Below are 25,950 nucleotides of genomic sequence, written 5' to 3' on the forward strand. Positions count from 1 at the left end.
TTTTTTTTTTTTTTTTTTTTTTTTTTTTCTTCCTGGTACCAGGGATTGAACTCATGACCGTACACTTGCAAGGCAGGCACAGGGCCAGTGAGCTAAATCTCCAGCCCTTGATCCTCTTTTCTGATGATGGGAAGTGGTAGCAACCACAGCACCCAGTTAGCGACTCTATCGTAGGAGGAAACAAGCAATAATCTATAATGTCCTGTGTTGTGAAGTTAGGATATTTGGAAGTTTAAGTATATTAAATATATTTTCAACTTAAGATGAGTTTATTAGGACCATAAAAGCTGAGCAACATCTGTAGTGCAATCTCAGGTAAAATGCAAATCTCATCTTCATTAACTGAGGGAGCTTATTCTCAAAGGAAATTGTGGTTTAAAACCTTTCATAAGGCTAATACTGTGTTAGAAAAATTTAACAGGGACTAAGTAGCTGCCATCCTGAAATCTTGCCATTTACTGTGAGCACCAAGCCTTGCCCAGTGCTTCAGTAAAGACTGAAAGAGGACCGAGAGGAAGATGCCAGCAAGACACAGGAGATATCAGCATCCATGCAGAGGGCTCCGCAGAGGCGCGGAGGGCAGTCTTGTGTGCAGTGTCCCATGTGGCTCCTGACATATATGCATCAGTCCCTCTGCTTTCCCATTTGAGATGGAGCTGTTTGTGTTTAAAAGTGTGTGCTCAGGCCAGATGGGCTGGATTCAATCGTGAGTCCACCACTTACTATATATGTATATCGTGGGTGGGAGATTTAACCTGACTGTCATATTTTGCTCACCTGTAAAATAGATATATTAATAGTATCTACTTCATAGAATTGTTGAGCATCAAGTGCTAGCATGTGCTTAGAACAATGCCTGGATTGTAATAGACACTGAACAAATATTAATTGCTATAGCTATTGTTTTTACAAGTCAGCATAATCACTATCATTATTTAAAGTTGCACAGAAAGTAGCGTTCCTCTGGACTTGTTATTGTTTTCTGCTGAGTATAATAACTTGGGATTTTGCTTAGAACAGAATTTTATAAGAGGAAATATATGCAGGGCCATTGTTTGCACTTTAAAACAATATTGGCACAGTATGATTTTAGCATATAAAATTTTTAAATTGCAACTAAAACATCGTCCCTTCTATTAGACAGAAACTGTGTACTCACTGTGCTACTTTAGGGTGTTAATCTTCCAATCTGCCCGTCTCCTGCTCTAATAGCAAGGGATTTCACTGTATTTCATGACAAGGGCTTGCATGATCTCAGGCTGGCTCTGCAGCTGTGATTCACAGTGAGCTCAGGAAGCAGGATGGGATGCAGAAATGAGAGTGTGAAGAAGCAGGTACCAATGAAAAGACTGTCGCCTTTCCTGGTGATTCATTTCTGGTGCCAAGCCTTGCCAACCTTTGGCCTGCTGGATGGGCTTGTGGGATAACATGGAAAAGGCTGTGCTGTGTGCTTGTAAAATCTTCAAGTGCATGAATATGCCTGGCCTTGATGTAGAATGAATTGACCTTGCCTGAGCTCTTACTAGTGTTCTCTATGCTCGGTATGTATGGTAGTACCTTGGTTCACAAATGCTTTTGTTTGCAAATAATTTGGTTCACAAACAGCAGCATTTGGCAAATTTTTTGTCTGCAAACTCCACATTGGGGGACCAGGCCATCTTTCCTACATGAACATGAACTTGGCCATCTTTTCCAGTATTGTGGAACGAATTATGTTTGTGCCACTATCAGGACTTGTTGACTCTTTCTGTCAGCATTGTGAGATGGGTCTTCTCTCATCACTGTACAGCTGAGAAAACCAAAGCAGAAAGCATTTACATGTTGTGTCTTAGGTCACCAAGTTCTCAGTGTGGGTCTTGGCTTTGGTTACACACAGTCTCCAGGGCTCAGGACTCACCACTGTGCTGCAGTTGGAGTACCATGCATTCCATTTGCCTAGAACAGGCTATTTGATACTTTTGTCTCTGTGAATATTAATGGTGTCCCTTAAATTGGTATGCTAAATTATATAGTGTTCCTAACTGAACACCTACCTCAAGCTAGGTGATAACAGATCCTCTAGCAACTGCCTCTTTTGTATAACAACTCAATGAATTGAGTGGGATTTTCTTCACATATATCATCTTTCCTAAGTTTTTCACTGTGTGCATATATTCCTCATTATAGTTTGTAAGTGAGGATTTTTAGTTTTAGTGCATTGTATAGCTTTCAGAACATTTTCACATGCATTATTTCATGTGAGGCTCAGAAGAAGTATTTTATTTGTGTAATATAATAAGTATTTTGAAGATGAAAAACTGATACTCAAGAATATTACATGGCATATATGAAAGCCCATCACACATTTATTAGGCCATTATGTGTCTGGCACTGCATTAGATGCTGGGGATGCACAAAGAATTTAAACAGTGTGGTAGGATGAGTAACACCTCCCACTCCCAAATATATCTTCATTCTAATTTCAAAACCTTGTGTGCGCTTACAAAGCAAGGCGATTCTGCAGTTGTAATTAAAGTTATGATGTTGAAGTAGGAGATCATCCAGGCAGGCCCTATGTAAATAGTCACACGACATTTAAAAATACAAGAGGGAAGTAGTTGAGGTGGAGACCAAGTGATGCAGAGTGGGAAAGACTAGTGTGGACAATGTTTGCTTGAAGTCTTGTGTGGACACTGTTTGCTTCCCCAAGGTGAGGGAAAATGGGGACACGGTGCCCCCAGAGCCTTCAGAAGATTGCAACTCTGCTGACTCCTGGAGGTTAGCCCAGTGACCTGCATTGTATTTCTGACCCCCCAGAACTGTGAAAGTAGGTCAAGAGCTTCACTCACAAGGCTGCCTCATCTGTGTCCATCTGTGCAGTCTTTATTTGCACATTTCACACCAGTGGTGTGTTTGGGCACTGCCCAGGATTCCTCAGAAGCCATGTAGTATGTATGCTGAACTTCCTAAAAGCCTAAGTATTCTGGACTTCAAGACACAGGTAGGCCTGGGATTTCAGAAAAGAGAGGTAGACCTGCCATTTTGGTCTGGTTTAGCAAACATGCTCTGTAAACTGACTAGGTGTAAAGATACTGAATAGGTGTAAGAGGTATAGTGGGCTATTGGCAGTGCAGAGGAAGACCTATGTACCAGTTGTGCTAAAACCTGAGTGCCACAGAAGTTCTACATGGAACAGAGGGAATACAGGGGAGGCACATGTAACAGCTGGGAGGTGGGTTCCAGAGCAGAACTGTAGTATTTCAGCTCTATAAACCAGCTGTGTAACCTTGTTTATCAGTAAAATGTAATGAGGAAATTACCCAACAAGTATAGTTGTTTTTAAGATTAAATTAATTGCTTTTTGTGAAGTGCTTAGACTATTATGTGGCACATAAAAAGTATATGAGTGTATATTAATAAAATAAAAATTAAAAACTACTAGTAGTTCTGCACATGGCTTTCTAAGCATTAAATTCTACAACTAAAGCAGACTCTGACATGTTTCCTAAGCTTTCTCTTGCCTCCTTGGGCTTCTTTGGAGGAGCATTGATAATCCTCGTAAGCAGATTGTCAGGGACTCCACGCAGACATCAGTGCCTGCTTAATGGGCTGTAGATTTAGGGACTTCATCTCTCCTGCAGCTTGTTAGAGCTTAAAGCATCTGTTATTCCTTCAACTGAAAAGCTAAGATGCTGTGTGTCCATGCTGCCAAGGGATGTGCAGGATTGGGGGACAGGTCATTTGTGGACCATCTTCACAGGGACATCCCACTGAGATACCAGGCTGCCACCCCACCTGTCTAGGGGAGATGGAGGAGGAGGTCTTTTCTGCCTCTGGAGTCTGGCTGCTTCAGCTTCCCTGGGAACGCATTTAGGTCATGAAAAGCTTTAATGCTCCAGACATTGAAAGTGCTTCCACTTTATCCCAGTGAGGACCACTCACTAAATGCACAAAAGAGTCATCTGATGAGTGTCATTCCCATGCGCATTTCCATTTCAGTTGCTGTGGTTGATAATTAAGTATGTACTTGGAATCCCCCCAAAATGGGCTCTTCTGAACACTTGTTCCAGGAATATGCATACATGTTATTTCTAGGACTATATTATAAAATCGGATGTAATAGCTGACAAGCTTTCTGTATTTAATAGTTCATGAGACTCAGCTCCCACCCCTTGAGTGGCTCTTGTTTATTTCCTCTCAGAGACCTCACTTTCTAGCCCAAACGACCAAACATGAATTTGTATCCAGGTCCTATGAAGACAGCCTACTTCTGTCCATTATTCAAGGGTGGAGGCTCTTGGTAATTTACAGCTAGCACATTGCAGTGTCCAAGCATGTTGGGGAAGAAAGACTTGATGTCTTTGCATTTAGCATGAGGGACCCAGAAAAACAGCAAAAATCCCCTTGGGTCATAGTAGCCACATCTTGGGAGGAGTGTGACAGGGTTACTCCAGTGTTTCCCCAAAATTTCTATGAAACAGTCTTCAGGTGGCTCTTGGAAGAAAAGAATCCCTGGACAAATGTATTTGCAAAAGGCTACTTACAAAATCTTCCTTTGGAGATTCATAGTGATAAAAGCTTTGAGAAGTCCTGCAGGAATGAATGCTAGTTAACTTTAGGTCATCAGTCCCTAGATTTATTTGATGACAGAATTCTAGGAGGATCTTAATCCCCCAGAACAAGTGTTTAGTTGAACCTGTTTTTGGAAATGTCTATATATAGTTTATTGTTTTGCTATAGCAGTTGAAACACAAATGATATTGAGAAAGATGCTCATTAAGTGACTATTGAGTTTGATGATCAGCCACTGGGCAACACTATATAAGGAAATGGCACGCATACTATAGGCATAACCAATTGCTTGGCAGTTATTTGATGGCACTGTCATTTCCTTATAACTTGTGACTCACATGCTTTTGCATCTCAAGAGAGAATGCTAAACTCGAATCTACTTATTTTGTCATCTTTCAGCTAATTCTTTAAAAGCTAAGGATGGCTGTCTGCTGTAGGCGACAGAAACCAGCTACAGTGACAATGAAGTGATTATCTCATTCAACAGAAAGCGCAGAGGCCAAGGCAGCACCTCAGAAATGCCCACAGCCCCAGCAACCTAAAAGTGTAGTCGTGAGATCCTTGTGATCTCAAGATGGCTCTACCATTCTAGGCATCAGATCCAAATAAGAGGATCTGTGGTCCAAATTTGGATCTATGCTCCAAATAAGAGGCAGGGTAAGGGAGAAAGAGCTTTAAAGATCCACAGCCTTCTGTGGGCTAAACAGAAGTTTTAATCAGGAGACTAATAGCTTTCTTACAGACTTCACCCAGTAATGTCTGCCTGCATCTCCTTGGCCAGAGCTATGTTTCATGGCTGTCTCAAGCTGCATAGGCGTTGGAGAGGGGGATTTTTAGCTCAGCACATTACTTCCCAGGGTTCTGTTAGCATGTAACATTCAGTGAGTCTCAAAAGCCACACTGGATAAGTCCTTTAGAAGCAAAGGTATGTGTTCTGTTGACAAGTCCTGCAGGAATGAGTCTTCATTAACTTTAGGTCATCATTCCCTAAATTCTGGACTCACATTAACTCAGTACTGTAGATATTTACTGAGTAATCTCTCCATGCACAGTAACTGCACAGAGGAATATGTATAGCAGTATATGGTTTCTGCCCCTAAGGTGATCATAGTCTAAATAGAGAAATACAGAAAAATGTTTATCAAAACTCTATTCTATCTTTTTTCTTTTCTTTTCTTTTTTACCAGGGATCGAACTGAGATCCTTGTTCTTGCAAGGCAGGCAGAGTGCCACTGAGCTAAATCCCCAGCCCTCTATTCAAGTTGAATAAGTATTATGTGTATGACCTTAGAAACAGATCATTGGAAAAATAGGTAAAAACACATTTGAAATTAATCTGAAGCAATACAGATAGCTCACATCACATCTTAATCTATTCCCAAGGGGAGCAGTCTGGTGGGTAAAGTTACCAGGGAACTTTGTAGGTTGGGTGAAGGTACAAAAATGTCAGAAAAAGATTGAAGTATGACTCAGGTTTTTTCCTTATTGATTATATTTACTGGAGCAGCTTGTGTTTTGCTTTTTTTTTTTTTCTTCCAAGTTGTATGTAGTTTCTTTTTTATCCTGAATTATCCATTATTGTAGATAAGTAGCTTTAACATTTTTTCCCCTATCTTAAAATACTGTGGATGTAAGGCTGGGGATTTAGCTCAGCAGTTCGGTGGCCTGCCTTGCAAGAGCAAGGACTGGAGTCCAATCCCCAGTACCAACAACAACAACAACAACAAAAGACTGTGGATGTAACTCAGTGGTAGCCTGCCTATTAGTATGCACAAGGCCCTGGATTCATCCCCAGCACCACTAAAACATAAAAGAAAACAAAACATGGCTATGTGTTTATAAATATCTCTTCCTTCCTCTCCACTCAGCCCCTCCCCTGTCCTCACCCTACCCAAGAATTTGTGGTAAGAGATTTAAAGATTAGGAGCTTGCGATGTCCCACTCCAGCATGTCCTGGGGAGGAGTGGCACTTTGGTAGAATTAGAAATATTCCTGGGATAGCTTTTTCTGCCTCTAAAATTGGCAAACAACTGCCACTCTTTTCCATATCCTTGTGAGGCCAACTGGCAGGCCAGAGTCTCTGCTTAAGAAGACGTTGCTAGCAAGATCTGTAATTAGTGTTTTGCTTATACTTTAAGGCTCCCTTGCAATAATATTCCCATGAAAATAATTGTGTTGTTCAACTTTCAGACATTGCACTTTAATTTTGGGAATTCTGGATCATTGCTTCTGAGTGGAACCTGGAAGGGCAGACAGGTGTGGGGGACTGGTTACCTCTCAGTCTTTGAGTTCTCATTTACCTGGCAGTTATTTTAGTTTGGTTACAAGGAGATGGTAATAGGTTTAAATAAAACTGTTCTTTTGAATGTGCTTGTACTATTAGGTAAAAAGGAATGGCTTCTAATAATAGACGTCTCAAGCCAGATAAGTTATACAGCAAATTATAGCTGTTTGTTCACATCCGTGGATCCCACATCTTCAGATCCAACCAAGTGCAGATTAAAAATGTGACGGGATTGCATCTGTACTGAACATGTACAGACTTATAATTGTAATTATTCCCTAAATAATCCAGTATGACAACTACTTATGTACATTTATGTTATATTAGGGTTTTTGTTATTGTTGTTGCTTTGCTTGTTTGTTTTTTTGGTACCAGGATCAAACTTGGGTCCTCGCGCTTGCCAGGCAGGCGGTGGAACCGCTGAACTAAATCCCTGGCCCTCTATTAGGGATTATAAGTAATCCACAGATTATTTAAAGCATATGGGAGGATGGATGTAGTTTATATGCAAATACTAAGCCACTTTATGTAAGAGACTTGAGCATGCACAGGTTTGCTATCGGGGTAGGGGGGTCCCAGGTACTGAGGAATGATCATACGCATGGAAACTGGAGTTGTAAAACTATTTTTGTACAGCATCACCACTTGGCTGCTAATGCTATTAAATAAAAACTATAAGAGTCCATTGTTTTAAACTAATAAGCTCCTGTCCTGGGTCCCAACTGACCAGACTAAAAATCAAAATGGAGTCACTCATGCTAAAGTTCCAACTCACTAAGATGAAATTAAACAGATTATGTGACCTTCTGAGAAATCAGAAGGCATTTAAGGACCTAAGAATCAACTCTCCCAAACAGGCCGGTTTCAGTTGTCATGACAACGATCTTCCTTCTGTCTTCATATGTAACTGAGAAAAAAGTAACCAAAAGTAACCTGATGTTCATACTAAATATGTAAGGTTATATCTACGTGGGTTTGATTACAGAAACTAATAAAGTATTCTCTAAATAATGAAAAAAAGAATAAGATAAGACTATAAGAGCGAGAATTAATTTAAATATGTTCGGGGACCATTTTCATCTCCAGAATTAAGGATTATTTTAATGTTACATCATTGCCTTTTCTCTTTTACTTTCCTTTTTAGTTTTATTTTAGGAGTCCCTATTTTTAATGTTCATACAGAGATTTCTTTAACTGAAATACCAAATAGTTTCTTTGGTGTGAAAAACTATAATAGTACACAGGATCCTAATGAGACAATTAATAATGTGAAATAGGAAGTAAAGGGCTAAAGGTGTAGGGAAAGTGGGAAGGGTGGGGGAAAGGTAATAAGGGAGAGGAAAAAAATATGAGAAACTGAAAAAATGGAAATAAAGTGTTTGTAAATGGGGAGGGGAAGAGGGGGTGAAGGGAGGGCAGGGAGAAGGGGAAAAATGAGAATCAAGACCTATTATGTAAAGGTACAGAATCCCAATGATGAATGTAACTGTATTGTATACATAGATTGTACCAATAAACTCAATAAAAAGAAAAAAAAAAAGTAACCTGATGTTAACCAGTTATTTTCCTATTCTCTTTCCCTGTACCTGTCTTGTGAGGAAAATAACTTTGGCTAGACCTCTCTTTTCTTGTTGTTCTGCTTTCTTTAGCCATTTGTTGTTGTTGTTGATAAAACCAGCCTTCTCTGCTTGGCTCCTGGAACACTTACTCTATTCTACTGAATCCAGTGTTACCCAATTCTAGAATGAAAAATAAAGCCAGTTAAGATTTTTAAGCTAAACTGTTATGGTGTTGCCCTCATACAGTATTTTTTCTCTGCCCATCTTGTGTTCTCCAGCTGGGATTGTGTGAGACTGGCAAAGCACAGAGAAAAATAGCAGGAAGCTTCTAGCACATGCATTATGTTTGCTCATGGAAGGTCCCAGAGATGAGAAACCCAAACAGGTGGTTAGATCTGGTTGTGCGTCTCTTTAGGCTAAAGAAAGGGAAAGGGGTCAGGGCTTCTGGGGGAAGGGACAAGTTAAGGGAGAGTAACCTAAAAAGCACAGTGAACAGGGGAGGATGGAGTGAGGCTTGTTGTATAGATTTAGGTTGAAACTTCTCCACTGATCGGTTTCTTTTGTTCTACTCTTCCTGGTACTCAAGTAGAGGTAACTGAAAAGAAGTTTCCTTTCAAAAGGAAAGCTTACACCCTACTTTTAGAACTTTTACTTAGTTTGCTGATTCTCAGTAGCCTTTGGCTCAAAAGAATTCCTCTGCCAAATGGGCGCATTATGGAGCAGAAGCATTATGGAGCTGCACATTCTGGCTTCTGTCCTTGAAGGGACAGTGTGAACCGGATATGGGTGACGGTGATCACCCTTTCCCTTTCCTCCCAGAGCACTAATTGGATTTTATGTTTTATTGTTTAGAGTACCAGAAACATTCCTTTTGCTTTTTATATTGTCAAATTATAAAATACAAGTAGTTGCCACAAGGCAGTGGCAACTTTTCTCAGTACTAAAAAAAACAAAAATCCACGTTATCCCAAAGTGTGTTTTCACGTTTTAGTTAACCATAAAGTCACTGGTGATAACTTCTGAGTGACTGAGTTCTTCATAGTTCATATAAAGTAAGACTTTCTGCTGCACTTGCTAATAAAACACTTAAGGTAATTTAAAATTCTTTGAAGATTTGTTTCTAACCAAAAACTGTATTTCATTAGCTACAAAATGTTAACCAAATATGCCCTATGCACCGCGTATGGTGGCTCATGCCTGTAATCACAGCAAACGGGAGGCTGGGGCCGGAGAATTGAGAGTTTGAGGCCAGGCTGTATTGCAGAATAAGACCCTGTCTCCAAGAAAGGAGGCCCTATATTGTGCCTATATTGTATGTTAACATACGTGCTGCCAAAGCAAGCACCCTATATTCTGTATTAAAGCAGAAATGTGCATGTTGAATTCTTGCTTGCCTTTATTTCATAAATATCCATCACAGTTTTATTTGTAAAAAGCCTTACATTTGAGAGGAGTGATTGGACTTGCTTGGGCTCTGCAACCATTGACTGGTTGGAAAACCCAAGCTAATTTCTTTTTTCTTTTTTGGGGTTTTTTGTTGTTGTTGTTGTTGTTTTGTTTTTTTGTTTTTTTGAGACAGGTTCTCCCTATGTAGTTGAGACTGACCTGGAACTCACTGTGTAGCCCAGGCTGGTCTCGAATTCACAGCGATCCTTCCTGACTCAGCCTCCCGAGTGCTGGGATTACAGGCGTGTGCCACCACGCCCGGTCCAAGCTATTTTCTTAAACTGCTATACTGCAAAACAATCTAAAATACCATACGGTTCACCACTGTAAAATGTGTATTTCAGGAACTTTAATGTATCTAGAGTTGTGCATCACCACAATCTAACTTTAAAATCATGCCTCAAAGAAACCCGATGTCCAAGTCATTCTCTCACGCACAACCTGAGCACCCACTGCCTCCATCCCTGTAGGTGCCTCTTCTGGATATTTGGTGTAAATGGAATTAAGTGATATATGGCTGTTAGTTTCCTAGTGCTACCACAACAGGTCACCATACTGAGTGGCTTCAAGCAATGGAGACTTATTCTTACAGTTCTGGATGCCAGAAATCTGAAATCAAGGGATCAGCAAGGTATTTTCCTTCTTGAGGTCTCTGAGGGCAAATCTGTGCCCTAGCCAGTGATGGTGAACCTTCCAGAGCTTTCAGGGGTGCAGAGCTGCAGCACAAGAGCCACGAGTTCACCACCACTGCTAGCCTCTCATGGTTGCCAATAATCCTTGGCATCCCGTGATTAATGGAGTCTCACTTCCTTCTCTGCCTGTCTTCATGTCATGGTCTCCTCTGTATATCTCCACAAGGGCCTCTGAGGAAGAAGCCAGTCAGTGGATTCCAACCCTCCAGTGTGATCTCCACCAATTGCAAGACCCTTTCTTCAAATAAGGCCATGTTCTTAGGTTCTTTTGCATGTTAATTTTTGGAAGATACTTACCCAATATAAGACAGTGGCATTTTGCACTTGGTTTTTATTGTTTAACATAATTTGTCAGGGTTTGCCCATGTTGTGGCGTGATTCTTCATTCAGGACTTCATTCTTTTTCTTGTGGTGCTGGGGAATGAACACAGGGCCTCATGCATGGTGGGCAAGTGCTCTCACACTGAGCTGTTATACCCCTGGCCAGGACTCCCATCATTTTTTATGGCAGAATAATGCTCGTGTGTGTGTGTGTGTGTGTGTATATATATCAATCAGATATTTGTCATCCCTTCATTTGATGAGCATTTGGTTGTTTCTACATTTTAGCTTTTGTGAATGATACTGCTTTGAACATTTGTGTACAAGTTTTTATGTGGACACATGCTTTCATTGCTCTTGAATTAGAGTTGTATAATTTAAACCTGTCAAGTATGATATGCATATTTTATGCCACTTTGTGGAATTGGCTAGTATTTATTGAAAGTTTAACATCCATTTTGTTAGAGTGAATTCTGGTTCACTTTCTGCCTCTTGAATTTGCTTTTCATTTCAGTGATGGGAAATTATGTTTTGTGGAAATAAGCTTTCATTCTTTTATTTATTTTATGGAAATCTGTCATTAACACTAGAAAGAAAGCCTTCTTGTCTTTCACTTGCTGCTTTATGCCTCCTTTGTTATGAGTAAATAGTGGCATTTAACTTTTCTAGCTGTTTATAAAGCACTTTCCCTTTGTGAGATCATATAACCTTCTTTGCAGTCCTGTAAGACTTGCTCAGGTTGTTGTTTTACAGCTGTTAAATTTTCACTTTTTTGGTTAATTCATGTTTGCAATATATAATAAATGCACTCATGATGAGGAATCGATACATGTACTTATCACATCACATTCTTTTTACTTCCCCTTTCCTTCTCCCTCCTTCCATCTCTAGATCCCCTTCCTATCTGTAAAAGGACTACTTCCTTGTTTACTATTCTCTTTTATTTTGCTCTTTAAAATATTAATAATTGTATAATTTAGGAGAGAAACTATGTGATAGTCAACCTTTTGTGTCTGGTTTATTTCACTTAGCATTATGGTCTCGAGGCTGACTACTAAAGTCCTGATCTAACTGATTCCTTTTTAATAGAGCAGTTGGTACATAGCTGCAGCCCAAGATGATGTCCTTTGTCTCAGTACACATCTTGTTGTTTTGTTTTGTTTGAAACAGGTTTTGCTATGTAGTTCAGGCTGGTCTTGAACTCGCTATGTAGCCCAGGCTGGCCTTGAATTCGCATGATCCTCCTGCCTAAGCATCACCCTGTCTAGCTGCCATCTGTTGTTTGACAGCAGTCTCTTTCAGGTGTTGAGAAGGTGTAGCAGCCTCCAAAGAAAGCTTAGAAGCCTAAGCCAGTGATTCTCAAATAGTAGCCTGTATGCGAAGCCAGTTGTGGTGCGCACACCTGTAATCCCAGCTCTGGGGAGGCTGAGGCAGAAGGTTCAGGAATTCAGGGTCATCCTGGGCTGCATAGTGAAATCCTATTTAAAAAAAAAAAAGACCAAAAAGACCTGATAGGCATTGTCAAAGTGCAGATTGCTGATACCACTATAGGTTTCTTACTGAATAGTTCTGGGAGAGGATATGAGGTTTTGTATTTCTACAGAGTTCCTGAATGATTGTAATGCTGCTTCTGCTCCCAGGCCTGCACTCGGAGAGTATAAGCCTAGGCAACTCACTCTGTGTATCCCTGGGTATTGTTCACCCAGAACCTCTCAAACCTCAGCATGTGTGTGCATCCGCTGGGGATGCCTCAGTGGAAAGGGAGGCTTCCAAGGTTTCCTGACTAGCACCAAGGTAGCGTCCTGCAACTTCAAACAGAGAAGCCGCGTACTGCCCTCTGCCTAGATAGTTCTTTGTTTTTGTACAACTATAATAAGTGCTGACAGCTTTAAGCAGATGAATAAGCTGTGGCATGTGATATGAAGTGGAAGGATGCTGTGCAAGTTGCATGGCTCTTCTGGGAAACAAAACCAGAGGCCAGAATGGACCAAATTAGACCTAAAGAGTACATAGCTCAGGCTTTTAACTCTTAATTTGGAGTAAATTAAAATTTTCTAGTGTGATCTTGTAAGTTCATGCTTCCAGGTTCTAAAATGTGTTTCATAGGTCCCATGATTGAATACAGTATTTTCTTATAGGAATTCCAAATTCACTCTTCTCAATTAATGGATTCATTTTATGTTTTTCTTTTTTCCTAAGCTTCTTGGCAAATTAATGGAGAACTGATTGTATCAATGTTATGGCCTTATTAATCTGCGTATTTTATACTTGTTACCTAGAAGAATTACTGTTTTATAAAAAACAAAATCCAGTAGAACTAATTTTTCATTTCTTCCTTGGCAGATCACTTACAACCTTGGGGCTGGTTATATCCTCACTGGCTGACCAGGCAGCTGGCAAGGGTAAAAACAAATTTGTGCCTTATCGAGATTCAGTCCTCACTTGGCTCCTTAAGGTAATTCATTGTTCTGGCATCCTGTTCCAACTAGCACTGTGTATTCCAGATGTGGCAGCTGAAAGATGTGTCACAGCTGACCAAATACACACAAAGAACTATCCTGACACTACTGTTGTCCTAATTCCTGGGGATGCAGATAAACACTTCGTATTGCTTTTTGCTCCATAATAATGTATTACTGGTATTTTTCATTGTTGTAAATAAGAAAGGCCACATTTTATCTTGTCATAAAATAATCTGTGAAATGCAAACACATTTCCACATAGCGTTTTCTTCTTTGAGAATGTCACACATGTATACTATTTGCTTCTTTCATCATATGTGTTGTACCTGAAGCAGGCTTCCTCCTTAGAGGCTATTTGAAATGCTTTACAGGACAATCTGGGGGGCAACAGCCAGACCTCTATGATAGCCACTATTAGCCCTGCTGCAGACAACTATGAAGAGACCCTCTCCACATTAAGATATGCAGATCGAGCCAAGAGGATTGTGAACCATGCTGTTGTGAATGAAGATCCCAATGCCAAAGTCATCCGAGAACTGCGGGAGGAAGTAGAGAAGCTGAAGGAGCAGCTCTCACAGGCTGAGGTAGGGTCACCCTGGTGCTCCCTGACTTGTGTACCTGACTAGTGAGGACTTGCTTGCTCACGGTTCTGGGCCATCTCCATGTGATTCAGCATTTCAGTGTTTTTTGGCATCAGCTTTGTGTTAATATGCACTGTGAAGACCAGTGTGAGTAATACAAGACTTCTGTCCTAGCAACTTGCAGTCAAGAAGAGATAAGTCCTGCTACTAATTGTTTGCTTCAGTAAAGCAGTTGGCTCTAGTGAAATCCCAACTGCTAAATGTATTGTTTTTATTTTTATTTATTTACACTGTACACTGCTTCCACTTTGCTTTAACTTTTATCTCCTTGTTAAGTCACGGAGATAGCATGATAATGGATAAACATTTGAAGTAATTGAGCAATCCTTTCATGTTTGCTTTTATATCAGCCTTTAGAAGGTAGCAAAAGCAGTATTTTTGCCTTGTACCATCTGTCCTTGGCTTTCCCCAAACTTTAATAACCATGTGCTTTTCCAAGTATCTATTGTGTTTTGTAGATTGGCGAGTGAAGCACTATCTCATTTGAAATAGGTATAAGGACTGCAGTTGAGGCCAGGTACCTTAGTTGAAGTCACATATTTCATGTCAGGACTTGGCTATGACCTGTAATGATTTAAATATGACTCATGTACTGAGGATTTGATACCCAATGCAGCAATGTTCAGAGGAAGGGCCTACAGAGGTGACTAATCATGAGGGCATTAACCTTTCCAAGGGGTCCATATTTGAATGGACTGTTAGAAGGTGGGAGCGTGGTTGGAGGAAGTAAGTTGCTGGAGGTACCTGTTCCTCTGTGTGTCTGGTCCTCTGCCTGTTCCTCTCTGGCTGTCACTTACCACGTGGTAAGCAGCTTTTCTCCACCATGCCCTTCTGCCATAATATTTCTGCCTTGGAGCTAGTGACTATGGACTGAACCATCTAAAATCATGAGCCCAGATAAACCTTTGCTCCTTTAAGTTATATATGTCAGATTCTTTGTCCCAGCAATGACTAATGCAAGAACTTAAACTCCTAAGCTCACATTTCTTCACACCATTCTTTTCTGATCCCACTTGAGGGGTGGGCAGGTAATATTGTGCATTTATGTGCCAGGCACTCTTTAAATACTCTTTTATCTATCGACATTATTTAACCATAGTAAATACTCAAAGAATTTTGTCTAGTATGTGTTTTATTATGAAGCCTAATTGCTATATTGATGCCAAAGCATGTTAGCAAAATATCAGAAGAAACAAAATGCTGTTAGATTTAAGAAAAGTCATGATCCTAGAAGGAAAGTAGAGTGGTTCTGAAATTTGTTAATAGGTAAATTATTTCCTTCCTCTTGTTTCTGAATTTTCATCTTGACTGTGAACACAATATCTAGGCCAGAAGGCCAGAGCAGTACATGGCCAAAGGAAAGAGAAAAAAGCCACATGGGTCCACCTAGAACTTCCATGTGTGTCCCCCTGTATCCAGCACTAAATGCCACTCAAGCTCTCTCTCTTTTTTTTTTTTCTCATTGAGTTTTGGTACATTTTGACTGTGAACACAATATCTAGGCCAGAAGGCCAGAGCAGTACATGGCCAAAGGAAAGAGAAAAAAGCCACATGGGTCCACCTAGAACTTCCATGTGTGTCCCCCTGTATCCAGCACTAAATGCCACTCAAGCTCTCTCTCTTTTTTTTTTTTCTCATTGAGTTTATTGGTACATTTTAGGTATACAGTACAGTTACATTCATTATTGGGATCTTGTACCTTTACATGATAAGTCTTGGTTCTCATTTTTTCCCCTTGTCCCTGCCCTCCCTTCACCCCTTCTTTCCCTCCTCTTCATTTCCATTTTTTCATTTTCTCATATTTTTTTCTTTTTCAAGCTCTCTTTTTTTTGTTGGGTTTTTTTTTTTTGTTTTTTGTTTTTTGTACCAGGGATTGAACTCAGGTCATTGCGCTTGCAAGGCAGGCAACCAAACCGCTGAGCTAAATCCCCGGCCCCCAAGCTCTCTTAATACCAAGAGACTCAGGCATACTAAGCAAGCTTCATATCGACACCATTCCAACTTGTAGTCTAAGCTCTATCTGTCTCATTCATAGGCCTTCACTCTGTAGCAGCTCGTGAACCATAAGATATCAAAGCAAATCATTGCCAAGTAAAGCCCCCCCTTTCCAGAATTTTCAATCTGTAAACGTCTTTGTTTAGACTCCTTATTTATTCTTATTGCACAAATTCATAGGGAGACTACTGCCCTTTCAAGCAGGTGCCCTGCTTCAAGTGAATAATAACTAAGCCAAATGTGCTACCATCCATAAAGAAAATAATTTAAAGAGCCCAGATTCAAATTTTAAAGTAAGAAAAATATTACCTTTCCTGGTAGGTTAATATAGCTGTGTGTTTATGGTGGTATGTTTTGGTATCTGACTTATTGAAAAAGAAATCTGCAGAAGTAACTTTTTTTTCCTGTTTTGATATTTCAAAGATGAATTTTAGCCATCTTTAGATCTTTAAATGTGAAATTTAATGATGGTGAATAAAATGACTGTGCCACGGCTTGTCTCATTTTCATTCTGGGCACTGGTATTTTTCTCCTTGAAGCAGGAGCAGTTACGTGATCCTACATTTCATTGATTAGTAGAGGTCTAAGACCCATCTCAACAGTGTTTGACTTAATTGCTTCCAAAAGACTCCTGCTACCTGCTGCTACCTGCTTATGCATGACATAAGGATCCCATTGTATGCATCTCAGACATAATGCTGGGAAATTTTGAAGTCAGATATCTCTGGTTTTATTTTCAAGGCCATGAAAGCCCCTGAACTGAAGGAGAAGCTCGAAGAGTCTGAAAAGCTGATAAAAGAACTAACAGTGACATGGGAAGAGAAGCTGAGGAAAACAGAAGAGATCGCCCAGGTAGCCTAATAATTTAGACCTAAAATATTCGGAGACTTTTCCATTTGTTGTCTTTCCTGTACAGCCATCTGTCATCCTCCAGAAGTCTCAAGGGTCTCTGTCTGCATGACCAGAGACTGCTGAGATCTTTTTAGACAACATCATGTCTTCTACCAGTTTACAGTTTGGTCCATAATATTTGTTACAGTGCTACATTTGAGTTGGCAAGATGACAAGAAAGCCCTTTCATACTTCCTGCTCTTCTCATTGCAGCAAAAGTCTGATTGTGATTTTGAGGTCATCTGGGTCACACCCTGGGATTGTTGTTTTTATATGTCCACTTGGTGTCCCTGCAGCACCATCCCAAGATGTCTTGCATGGCAAGCTCTCAGTGTTGAGCTGAGTAGAATGTGTCGTTTCATTGGCATTGTCCCCAGAATCAGTGACTGACTTTTTCCATGGATACATCTTGTGAATAGAGCAACAAATAGAGATCCTGCTTCTGTCTGTTTCTGTGCTCAGGAGAGACAACGGCAACTGGAGAGCATGGGGATTTCCCTGGAGACATCTGGCATCAAGGTGGGGGATGACAAGTGTTACTTAGTCAACCTGAATGCAGACCCTGCTCTCAATGAACTTCTGGTTTATTATTTGAAGGTGAGAATATACATAAACAGGTAGATGTGGTCCTAAATCATTCGTGTGTAATTCCCAGTGGAGCCTCCATCACTGTGCATTTTGCATCCAGTTTAACCCTCATTAAAAGTAACATGATGGATAGTACAGTCCCAGCACCATTGAGAACGAAAAACAACTGAGTGCCAGCTTCAGAGAGGCAGGAACAGGCTGTGTCCAGACAGTCCCCATGTATAGAAGATTTCAGGAGTGAGGTGTCAATAATCCTGAGAATATCTGGGTCCAGCCACAAAGGCCCTGCAGAGCCTTGGAAGTCCTTAGTATACTTCCACATAATTCTAAGATCTTAAGATCAGCATGAGCCCAAGGAGGCCTTTGTTCTGGACATGGTGGCACACAGCAGTAATCCTAGCACTCTGAGAGGCTGAAGCCGAAAATCACAAGTTTAAACCCAGTGTGGGCAACTTAGTGACTTGGGCAGATCTTGTCTCAAAATTTGAAAATAAAAAGGCAAATCAGAGTGGGGTGAGAAGGCTTCTGTGCTACACTGGATAGAAGTGTTATCAGTGGCCAGATTGCCAGTAATTACAGTCTTTATGTGTCCAAGGTTCAGAGGACTTAAAATCACACTAATCTATACATGGTGTCACTCATAGCCTTCTGTATTCTTATATCGGCATTTAAAAATGCAACTATTTTTAACATGTTATAAGTACATATTAAGGCCTGGGGCACCTCAATGCTAGCATACATACTTAACATATTCAGGGTCCTGGGTTCAATCCCTAGCACAAAACAAACAAAACAAAATAAAAAACAGTTATATATACTAAGATATGACTTTCCATGAAACCACTTTTCAGTGGTTCTTAAATTTATCTAGCTGCTAATTCAGATAACCCTTAACAGAATACTGCCAAGTAAGTCAAATACATAATACTTGTCCTGGTTCATTCCACCATAAAATAAAGAAGAGAAAACTGATTCTCGGAGGGAGAAATGACTTGCTCATAGGCACTTAAATTAGAAGTACTTAGGTCACAATTGAGATTCAAGATATTCAGCTTTCAAGTCTGCTTTGTTTTAAGACAATATGTAATCACTATTGACCAGGGCTCTGGGTTTTTGTTTGTTTTTGTTTTTTCCCATAGGATTTAAACACTTAAAAAATTAGTGTGTTTAAGGTAAACATTTGGCTTCTGCTGTTCCAGATATCTAGCAAGACTCATTAAATAATAGTCATGTTTCTCTTGCTGGGTTCTTTGCATTGATTGGGATAAATTTTAGTTGAGTTACTCATAAGTGTGGGTTTTTCTGTCTTCAATCATCTCTTGCTAGGACCACACCAGGGTGGGTGCAGACACCTCCCAGGATATCCAGCTTTTCGGAATAGGGATTCAGCCTGAGCACTGTGAGATCGACATTGCAGGTGATGGAGATGTCACTCTCACACCTAAAGAAAGTGCAAGGTGAGAGAAGTTCCTTCTGTGTGCTTTGTTTACATGAGGAAAAGGCTCCCTCTGGGTTTGCCTCCGTTATATCAAAGTTGAGGCTACACTGAGTCCACAGGAAGAATTGTTTGTAAAGAGTATTGCAGCAACACTAGAGAGCCCTGGCTCCATTATTATCAATAAAACCTAAATCACTAGGACCAGGGATTTAGCTCAGTGATTCCACCGCCTGCCTCACAGGCTCGAGGTCCTGAGTTCGAGATCCCTGGTACCAAAAAAAAAAACCTAAATCACCACAGTTGAACTATTACTATGAAGGAGTGGTTGTTTTCACAGTATCTGAGCTTTAATGTCCTAAAAAGATTCAAGACTCAGATAATGAGATTATGTAGAAAAAGTGACTTATTAGACAAACTAGAACTGAAAATCATATCCATTGTTTCTCATCAGACTTTACCTAATTTTAAAATTATCAGAAAAATGTTTAAATGAGATATTCCTTTCATATTTGTGTTTTTGTTTTTGTGTTGTTGTTCATTTTTGTTTGGGAAGGTTGGGTTTTTTGGGTTTTATTTTGGTTTTTGTTTTGTTTTGTTTCCAAATTTGGACAAAGTATCCGACCAGGAATGTTTTCTGTCTCCATCAGAAGCACGTCATGTCAGACTCTCTCTCTCTGAGGCACGATGGTGGCTCTTGGTCATGGAGTGTGTGTTTCAGTGGTGGTTACGAATTCTGTTGTTATTTCTTGGAGTACATCTATTAAGAGAAACTCCCCCACAGTGATCTCTTTTTGTACCCGGGCTGGGTTTGTGTTCCTGTCCATTCTCCTGATGTCTTCCCTGTGCCCTTTTAGGTCCTGTGTGAATGGCACTCTGGTGTGCAGTTCCACCCAGCTGTGGCATGGCGATCGAATCCTATGGGGAAATAACCACTTTTTTAGGTAACACCTTTGTGTTTGCTAATATTTGCTTATACATTGTCTCCTGTTACCTATTAAAGTATAGAACAACCTTATTTTCTCTCTTGATTAAAAAAACAAAACAAAACACAGAATTAATTTACCTAAGAGGAAACGGCGAGATTGGCTGAAAGACTTTGAAAAAGAAACAAGTCCAGCAGAGCATGACCTGGATGCAGCCAGCGAGGCATCCTCAGAACCAGACTATAACTATGAATTTGCACAGATGGAAGTCATCATGAAGACCCTGAATAGTAATGGTGAGACCCTAATTCCTCCTCTCCTGTCATTCAGTGAAGGATGAGCATGTATAGAGTGGCACCCTGGAATTTAGACACATAAAATTGCTAATTTCCTACCAAGGGGCTACTGAAGAGATTTGGGGGATTAACTCTTCCTGCAGGGATAACCAAAAAGTGGATGATCCATGTTTTGAGCCAATTGTATTTCCACAGTCCTAGAGTTCTTAATGATTTTAACAGATTTTATCAAATCTTCCATTATAGCCAGGTGTGGTATTCCGTTATCTTTTCTCTTTCTGTACTTATAACACTTGTGTGCATTCAGTAACATTCACACCAAATCCTTTCCTTGCCTGCTATGTGGTAAATCTACCGCTTCCTCTTCCCACCCCACTGATCTCCCAATTCCCAATCCTTGGTGCCTGCAACCTGAAAGCCAGTCAAAAGCTCTCCTTGTACCAGGCACAAGACAGCATTTCCAGGGCTCCAGCTGTTTTGCGGGGATAAAGCTGAGGGTACATTCAGGAGCTCAGAGCAAGTTTCAGGGCTTGGTGTGAGCTCACCTTTCCACTCCTCTCTCCTAGCCACGGAAGGACCCATCACAGAAACAATTGAGCTCTTCCCTAAGACAACGACTCTCTCACTCTGCTCCTTAAATAAGCCCATCAGAGGAAATGGAGCATGTCTACGGAATTGTCAGATTTCAGGAGTTGTGTTGCTCTAAAGATTTTGACCTTTTGATCCACCTCTGGGTTTTTTAGTCTGAGGGACCCTTTTCAAATTATAAAAATGAAGTGCAAAGAAAAGATCAGACTCTATAAAACACATATAGCATAGTTACATAAAGAGTATAGAAATCCACACCCAAACAATGGAGGGAAAAAAATTTTACAAGAAAAGCTCAGTCATTTTTCTTTTTAAAACAACTACGCTTAGGATGTTTAGATGAGCTACTGGGACTTCCAGTGTGCAAGGCAGCGGGGACCACAGCTGAAATCAAGCTTCAGACCACACCTCCTCGCCCACCAATGGGGGTGATCCCAAAGTGGTGTGCGATCATCGCAGTTGCATCAGCGGGTCACCGAAGAACATGCCCCAGCAGTTTCCTGGGGATGGTTCTTCCTGAATGGACATGTTGTGTTGGGTGTGGCGGGAAGTGTAGGCTGCACACCCCAGTGGAGGACTGCCCACTTGGGGAGAGCTCGTTTCATTGGATGAGGTTATAGAACTCTGCAGGGTACCCAGACATTACCAAGTTAAGCATTTGTCCATCTCAGAACGCAGGCTTCTGATTTCACCCAATTGCTACTTTTTTCTTTCACTTATAAATTTGAACCTGTGGGCTGAGGATTTAGCTCAGCGGTTCGGTGGACTGCCTTGCAAGCGCAAGGACTCGAGTTCGATCCCCGGTACCAAAACATAAATAAATAAATTTGAACCTGTGAGGCCAGGCGCAGTAGTGTATGCCAATAGTCCCCGAACTTGGGAGGCTGAGGTAGGAGGACTGCTGTAAGGTAAGGTCAAGGGCAGCCTGAACTATATCATAAGACTCTATCTCAAAAAAAAAAATTTTTTTTAAACCTCTGAGGAACCAAATGAATATAAGCATTCTTGAGTTCTTCCAATTCTTGTAGCCAAATCTGTTAGAGTTGTCTGCATCCTAGCTCATGGTAGTAATGAGAGTTATTCACTTGGATCTCCCATCAAGCCTTGCTCTCCAGTGTTGATTTTATCCACATGAAAGTACACTCTCCTTCTTGGTCCCTCACCCAATCCTCCTAGTGAGTGGAGTTTCCCTCCAGGCACACACATGCTCTGATGCAAATATTGAGTGCTAATGACCAGACAGTGTTCACCAGACTCACCTCTATACTAGGTGGCTTCCCGACGATAAGCCTGTCTGCTTGGTGGTCTTCCCCTTGGTGGTCCTATTTGAAGATTCTCCTCCCTCTCCTCTGGTTCCAGACGAAGCTCCTCCACAAACACTGGGACAGAGGTTTTTACCTGACTGGCAATGGCATGAGTAGGCATGGCTGGTTTCAGCAGGGCTGCTGACTGAGGCTTATGCTATGTGCTTTGGCAAAATCTAGGTGCCCTGATTGGGAAGAGGTAGAAATTTTCTGTGCAATGAAGTCGCTCTGTATTCTCAATTGAGGAACATTTCTTTTTAATTATGCCCCTTCCCCATCATGTGTCCCAACTTCATTGCCTTCCCAGAGGTAAGATGTGATAGCTGTGCCCTTTCCCTTGCACCAAGAGCATGGGAAGGATAAATGCTATTACTACAGTTCCCATTGGCTTTATTACTGTTGAGAGCACAGCAGGTCAGGGCAGTAGTACTTCAGATATATGTTCAGCTCCATTAGCCCAGTAATAGCCTGGAATAATACATTTTTTTAGTCCCTAGTGTAAATAGTGACCTAAAGCCCAATTCATTTGAACTTCAAGTAAAAGAAATTCTAGTATTTATGAACAATAATGCCTTCTTTGTAGAATTCAAAATAGGAATGAAAGACTCATCTCTTTTCCCAATTTCAGTGGTAGCCTGCTGTAAAGAGCAATTAAGGGGCTGGCAAGGTCATAGGGCTAATTTACTCCATCTAAGATTAAAAGGTTCTTTTTTCCCTTCAGGATCTACTTCCCTTCATTTCAGTGCTTTGGACATCTTGGTGTGAATTAATCCTAATACTCTTTCTCACATAGCCATTTCTAACACTCTTTGTCACCAGCACCACTACCACTCATCTCTTTTCCATTTTCTGGATGACAGATTAGTTTGAGTTCATTTCATAGTTACCTACCTGGGAAACAGGAAGCTAATGAGGAAAAGACAGCTATATCCCAAAATAATGCAGTCCTTTCTGTCTCCCTGAAAGACTTAGCTCTTTGGTGTGGTGGCCTTAGGCACCAGGTTCATTCAAGTGGAGGAAAAAGGACTGGAAGTGTGACTGTGCTGCAGCACTTGCCTTGCTTGTACAAACTGTGGATCTGTCCCGGCACTGCAAAAAGGAAAAAAACGAGGAAAGCAATGGGGGAGGGGATAAAACAGCACAACCTACTAATGTTTGGGTCATTAGGGAACAGGCCAAATGATTTTTGGCTTCTATTCTGAGCCCTGTCAGAGTCAGATCAGCTTGCCAGTTCGGCTGATCTATTTAAAAGAATGCGGGAGTGTGAATGGTGAAGACTTCAAACTGGCCAATTTGAAGGCAGAGATGGGAGAAGTTAACGAAGATGTCTGTGAGAAAGACTTTTCCAGGCTACTACTGGGATCTGAGATAAAAGCAAAACCCACTCTTTGGGCTTCCATGGGGGCTGCTGAGTTGCAGGAGTCCCTAGGTCAGGGCTTGCTGACTGTGCCAGGGAAAGGAGGCATACAGGCTTGTGTCTTTTCCATGTCTGCACATTTGAGCTATAGGCCCTGGGGAAGCCTGATGAGCAGTGGTTGGGCGAGGTTGTGGCAACTCCTAAAACGTGCCTCAGCCGCATGACCTCTGCATTGGCAAGGAAGCACCGTGGGGTCAGACCTCTCTGCCTTGGCCACTTGGAACATGGGTGTTTCTGTACCACTGACAAATGGAAAAGTGTGGACTAAGTACCTAATTCAGTATCTCTTAGCACACACTTGTAATCCCTGCACTTGAGAGGCTGAAGCAGGAGGATCTTGAGTTTGAGGTCAACAAAACAAAACAAAACAAACACAAATCCTTGTGCTGTCCCTAATTCATTGTATGATCTTAAGTCACCCGCTTAAACTTTCTGAACTCCAGTATCCTCATTTTTTTAAGCTGGGGTGATATCTGCCCCTGGTATGCTGCAGCGTTTTCAGGATGTGGTACGTGCAAAGGTTAGAAGCCCTCTGCTGAGATATGGCCAGCAATTAGAAGAGACATAACTTGCTGTTGTGATTGTTCTTTTTATTAAAACAACTCACCTTTGCTGCGCATTTCTTGTGATTTTTAAAAATTGCTCCTTTTTGTTTTGCATCATTTAACCTTATTTTTTAAGCTAACATGCTATCTTTTTCTCTTTTTGTTAACATAGAAAATTAGTGCAATGTATACATTTATTTCACAAATCGTTAGGATATTTTGGAATAGTCAATAGCCATAATCAGGTAATATAAAATTTCTTCCTGAGTTACTTTAATTTCCACTTCTTTCTGGAAATTAAACTGAGACTGATATGTGGGAAAATAACACAACTGTTCTGAAGAGTATGCAGTGTATGAATATACAAGGAGGAAATTATGTCCCAGGCTGCTGTAGAAACACACCTCAGGCCCAGGTACCTCTGGGAAGTGTTAGTCACTGTAGTGGTCTTGTTCTGCCATTGAGACTGTCTAGTGCACTGCTTCCCTACAGTCTGCTCACAGGGATGCTGGAAATTTGTACCTGTGCCTTGACCCATCTCCATGGCAGCCAGCTCAGTGGTTATTACCATCCAGTTGGCTCTTCACAGTCACCGCCTACACCACAGCCACCACTAGTCATCATGGTGGCTCCATGGAGCAAGATCCCTTGGTGGGTCTGTTCCTGTTCCCCGCATGTGTGGTTTTGAGTCCACTTCTGGACTCATAAAGATGTCAGACACAGGTTTTTGTTTTTTTCCAAGTTTCCTCTTAGATGCTAACACCTGAGAAATTGCCAGACCATATACTCAGTATTTTCAAATATGTTTCCTACCACATAAGAGAAATTCAAGAATAATGAGATTTGTGGTGAAAATCGTTACCCTTTGCCATGTACCAAAACCAGTAATAACTGGGCATAGAAAATGATATCTGTCCACCGCCTACCTTGCAAGCACAAGGACCTGAGTTCAATCTCCAGTACCAAAAAAAAAAGAAAAGAAAAAATGACAACTGTAAATGTAAGTCATATGTGTTTTTATCTGTAGAATAGTCCTAGATTTCACAAAGATTTTCTTCTCAGCAAATAAGATCACAATTCTTCTCTTCTGCCATCTGCTGGTACTAGATTAGCGACCTAAACCTTAGGGTGAACCCATCAAATTGAAAACAGTAACATAGCAGTCATGAAAAATATTTGCATATGGAGAAGTAATTAAACATGTCAGTAAAAAGGAAACTGAGAGGATTTCAAACCACTGAGCCCCTCAGGCGTCTCACAGAAAGTGCCAGACCGCTAGATTGTGGGGCCACAGAGAGTTCCAGCTGGAAGGGTCCCGGACAGGTTGTTGACTGAGCCACTGAAGGCACCCTGGTGGGTCTGTTCCTGTTTCCGCATGTATGATTGTAAGCCCAATTCTAGACCCTTAAAGACATCAGATACAGCTTCTGTTTTCTTGGCCCACCAGACCCAGTTCAAAATGTGGTTCAGGTCCTGGAGAAGCAGTACCTGGAAGAAAAGAGAAGTGCCCTGGAGGAGCAGCGGCTCATGTACGAGCGGGAGCTGGAGCAGCTCCGCCAGCAGCTCTCACCCGAGAGGCAGCCGCCAAGCAGCGGCCCGGACCGCCTGGCCTACAGCAGCCAGACAGCACAGCAGAAGGTGACCCAGTGGGCCGAGGAGAGGTGAGAGAAAGGAGGTGGCCAGGTACCTGGGGCTGCTGGGCTTGGGAGTAGGGTATAAACCTCACAAAGAAGGAAGTCGTGGTCCAGCGCTGTGAGTTGGCTGCTGGCTTTTCCTCCCCAAAATACTGTCTGTCCTGGTATATTTGCTGCAGTGGTAGCTATCAGCCCATCTTTCCCTCCTTAGTAGAAGGCTCAGACTGTTAGGTATTTAAAGAAAGGAATTTGAACAATTGTTTAACAAAAAAGCACTTGCCTAATTTTTTATTTCTTTTATCTTTGATCCTATTTAAATATAGCTTCATGGTTGAGAAATCTACCAAGGGTGAATTTTCAGGAGGTTGTAATAGA

The 25,950-nt window shown here is 41.2% G+C and overlaps 1 protein-coding gene across 4 annotated transcripts in view; it reads left to right on the plus strand.

Moving 5' to 3' along the window:
• Nucleotides 1-25,950, plus strand: part of Kif13a (kinesin family member 13A) — a 190,039-nt gene that overhangs the window by 115,287 nt on the left and 48,802 nt on the right. For all 4 annotated transcript variants that reach the window (XR_004516526.1, XR_004516527.1, XM_010622914.3 and 1 more), the window contains exons 9-16: nucleotides 13,197-13,308; nucleotides 13,687-13,899; nucleotides 16,693-16,803; nucleotides 17,305-17,439; nucleotides 18,757-18,887; nucleotides 19,723-19,809; nucleotides 19,921-20,087; nucleotides 25,389-25,602. Coding sequence is in view for 2 of the 4 variants with exons in the window: in XM_010622914.3 (XP_010621216.1) it covers nucleotides 13,197-13,308; nucleotides 13,687-13,899; nucleotides 16,693-16,803; nucleotides 17,305-17,439; nucleotides 18,757-18,887; nucleotides 19,723-19,809; nucleotides 19,921-20,087; nucleotides 25,389-25,602 (1,170 nt within the window). In the remaining 2 variants the exon portion in view is untranslated. The remainder of the gene's footprint in view (nucleotides 1-13,196; nucleotides 13,309-13,686; nucleotides 13,900-16,692; nucleotides 16,804-17,304; nucleotides 17,440-18,756; nucleotides 18,888-19,722; nucleotides 19,810-19,920; nucleotides 20,088-25,388; nucleotides 25,603-25,950) is intronic.

The sequence above is a fragment of the Fukomys damarensis genome, unplaced genomic scaffold, assembly GCF_012274545.1.
Source record: "Fukomys damarensis isolate Sample0158 unplaced genomic scaffold, DMR_v1.0_HiC HiC_scaffold_10, whole genome shotgun sequence".
In the NCBI taxonomy this organism is placed as follows: Eukaryota; Metazoa; Chordata; class Mammalia; order Rodentia; family Bathyergidae; genus Fukomys; species Fukomys damarensis.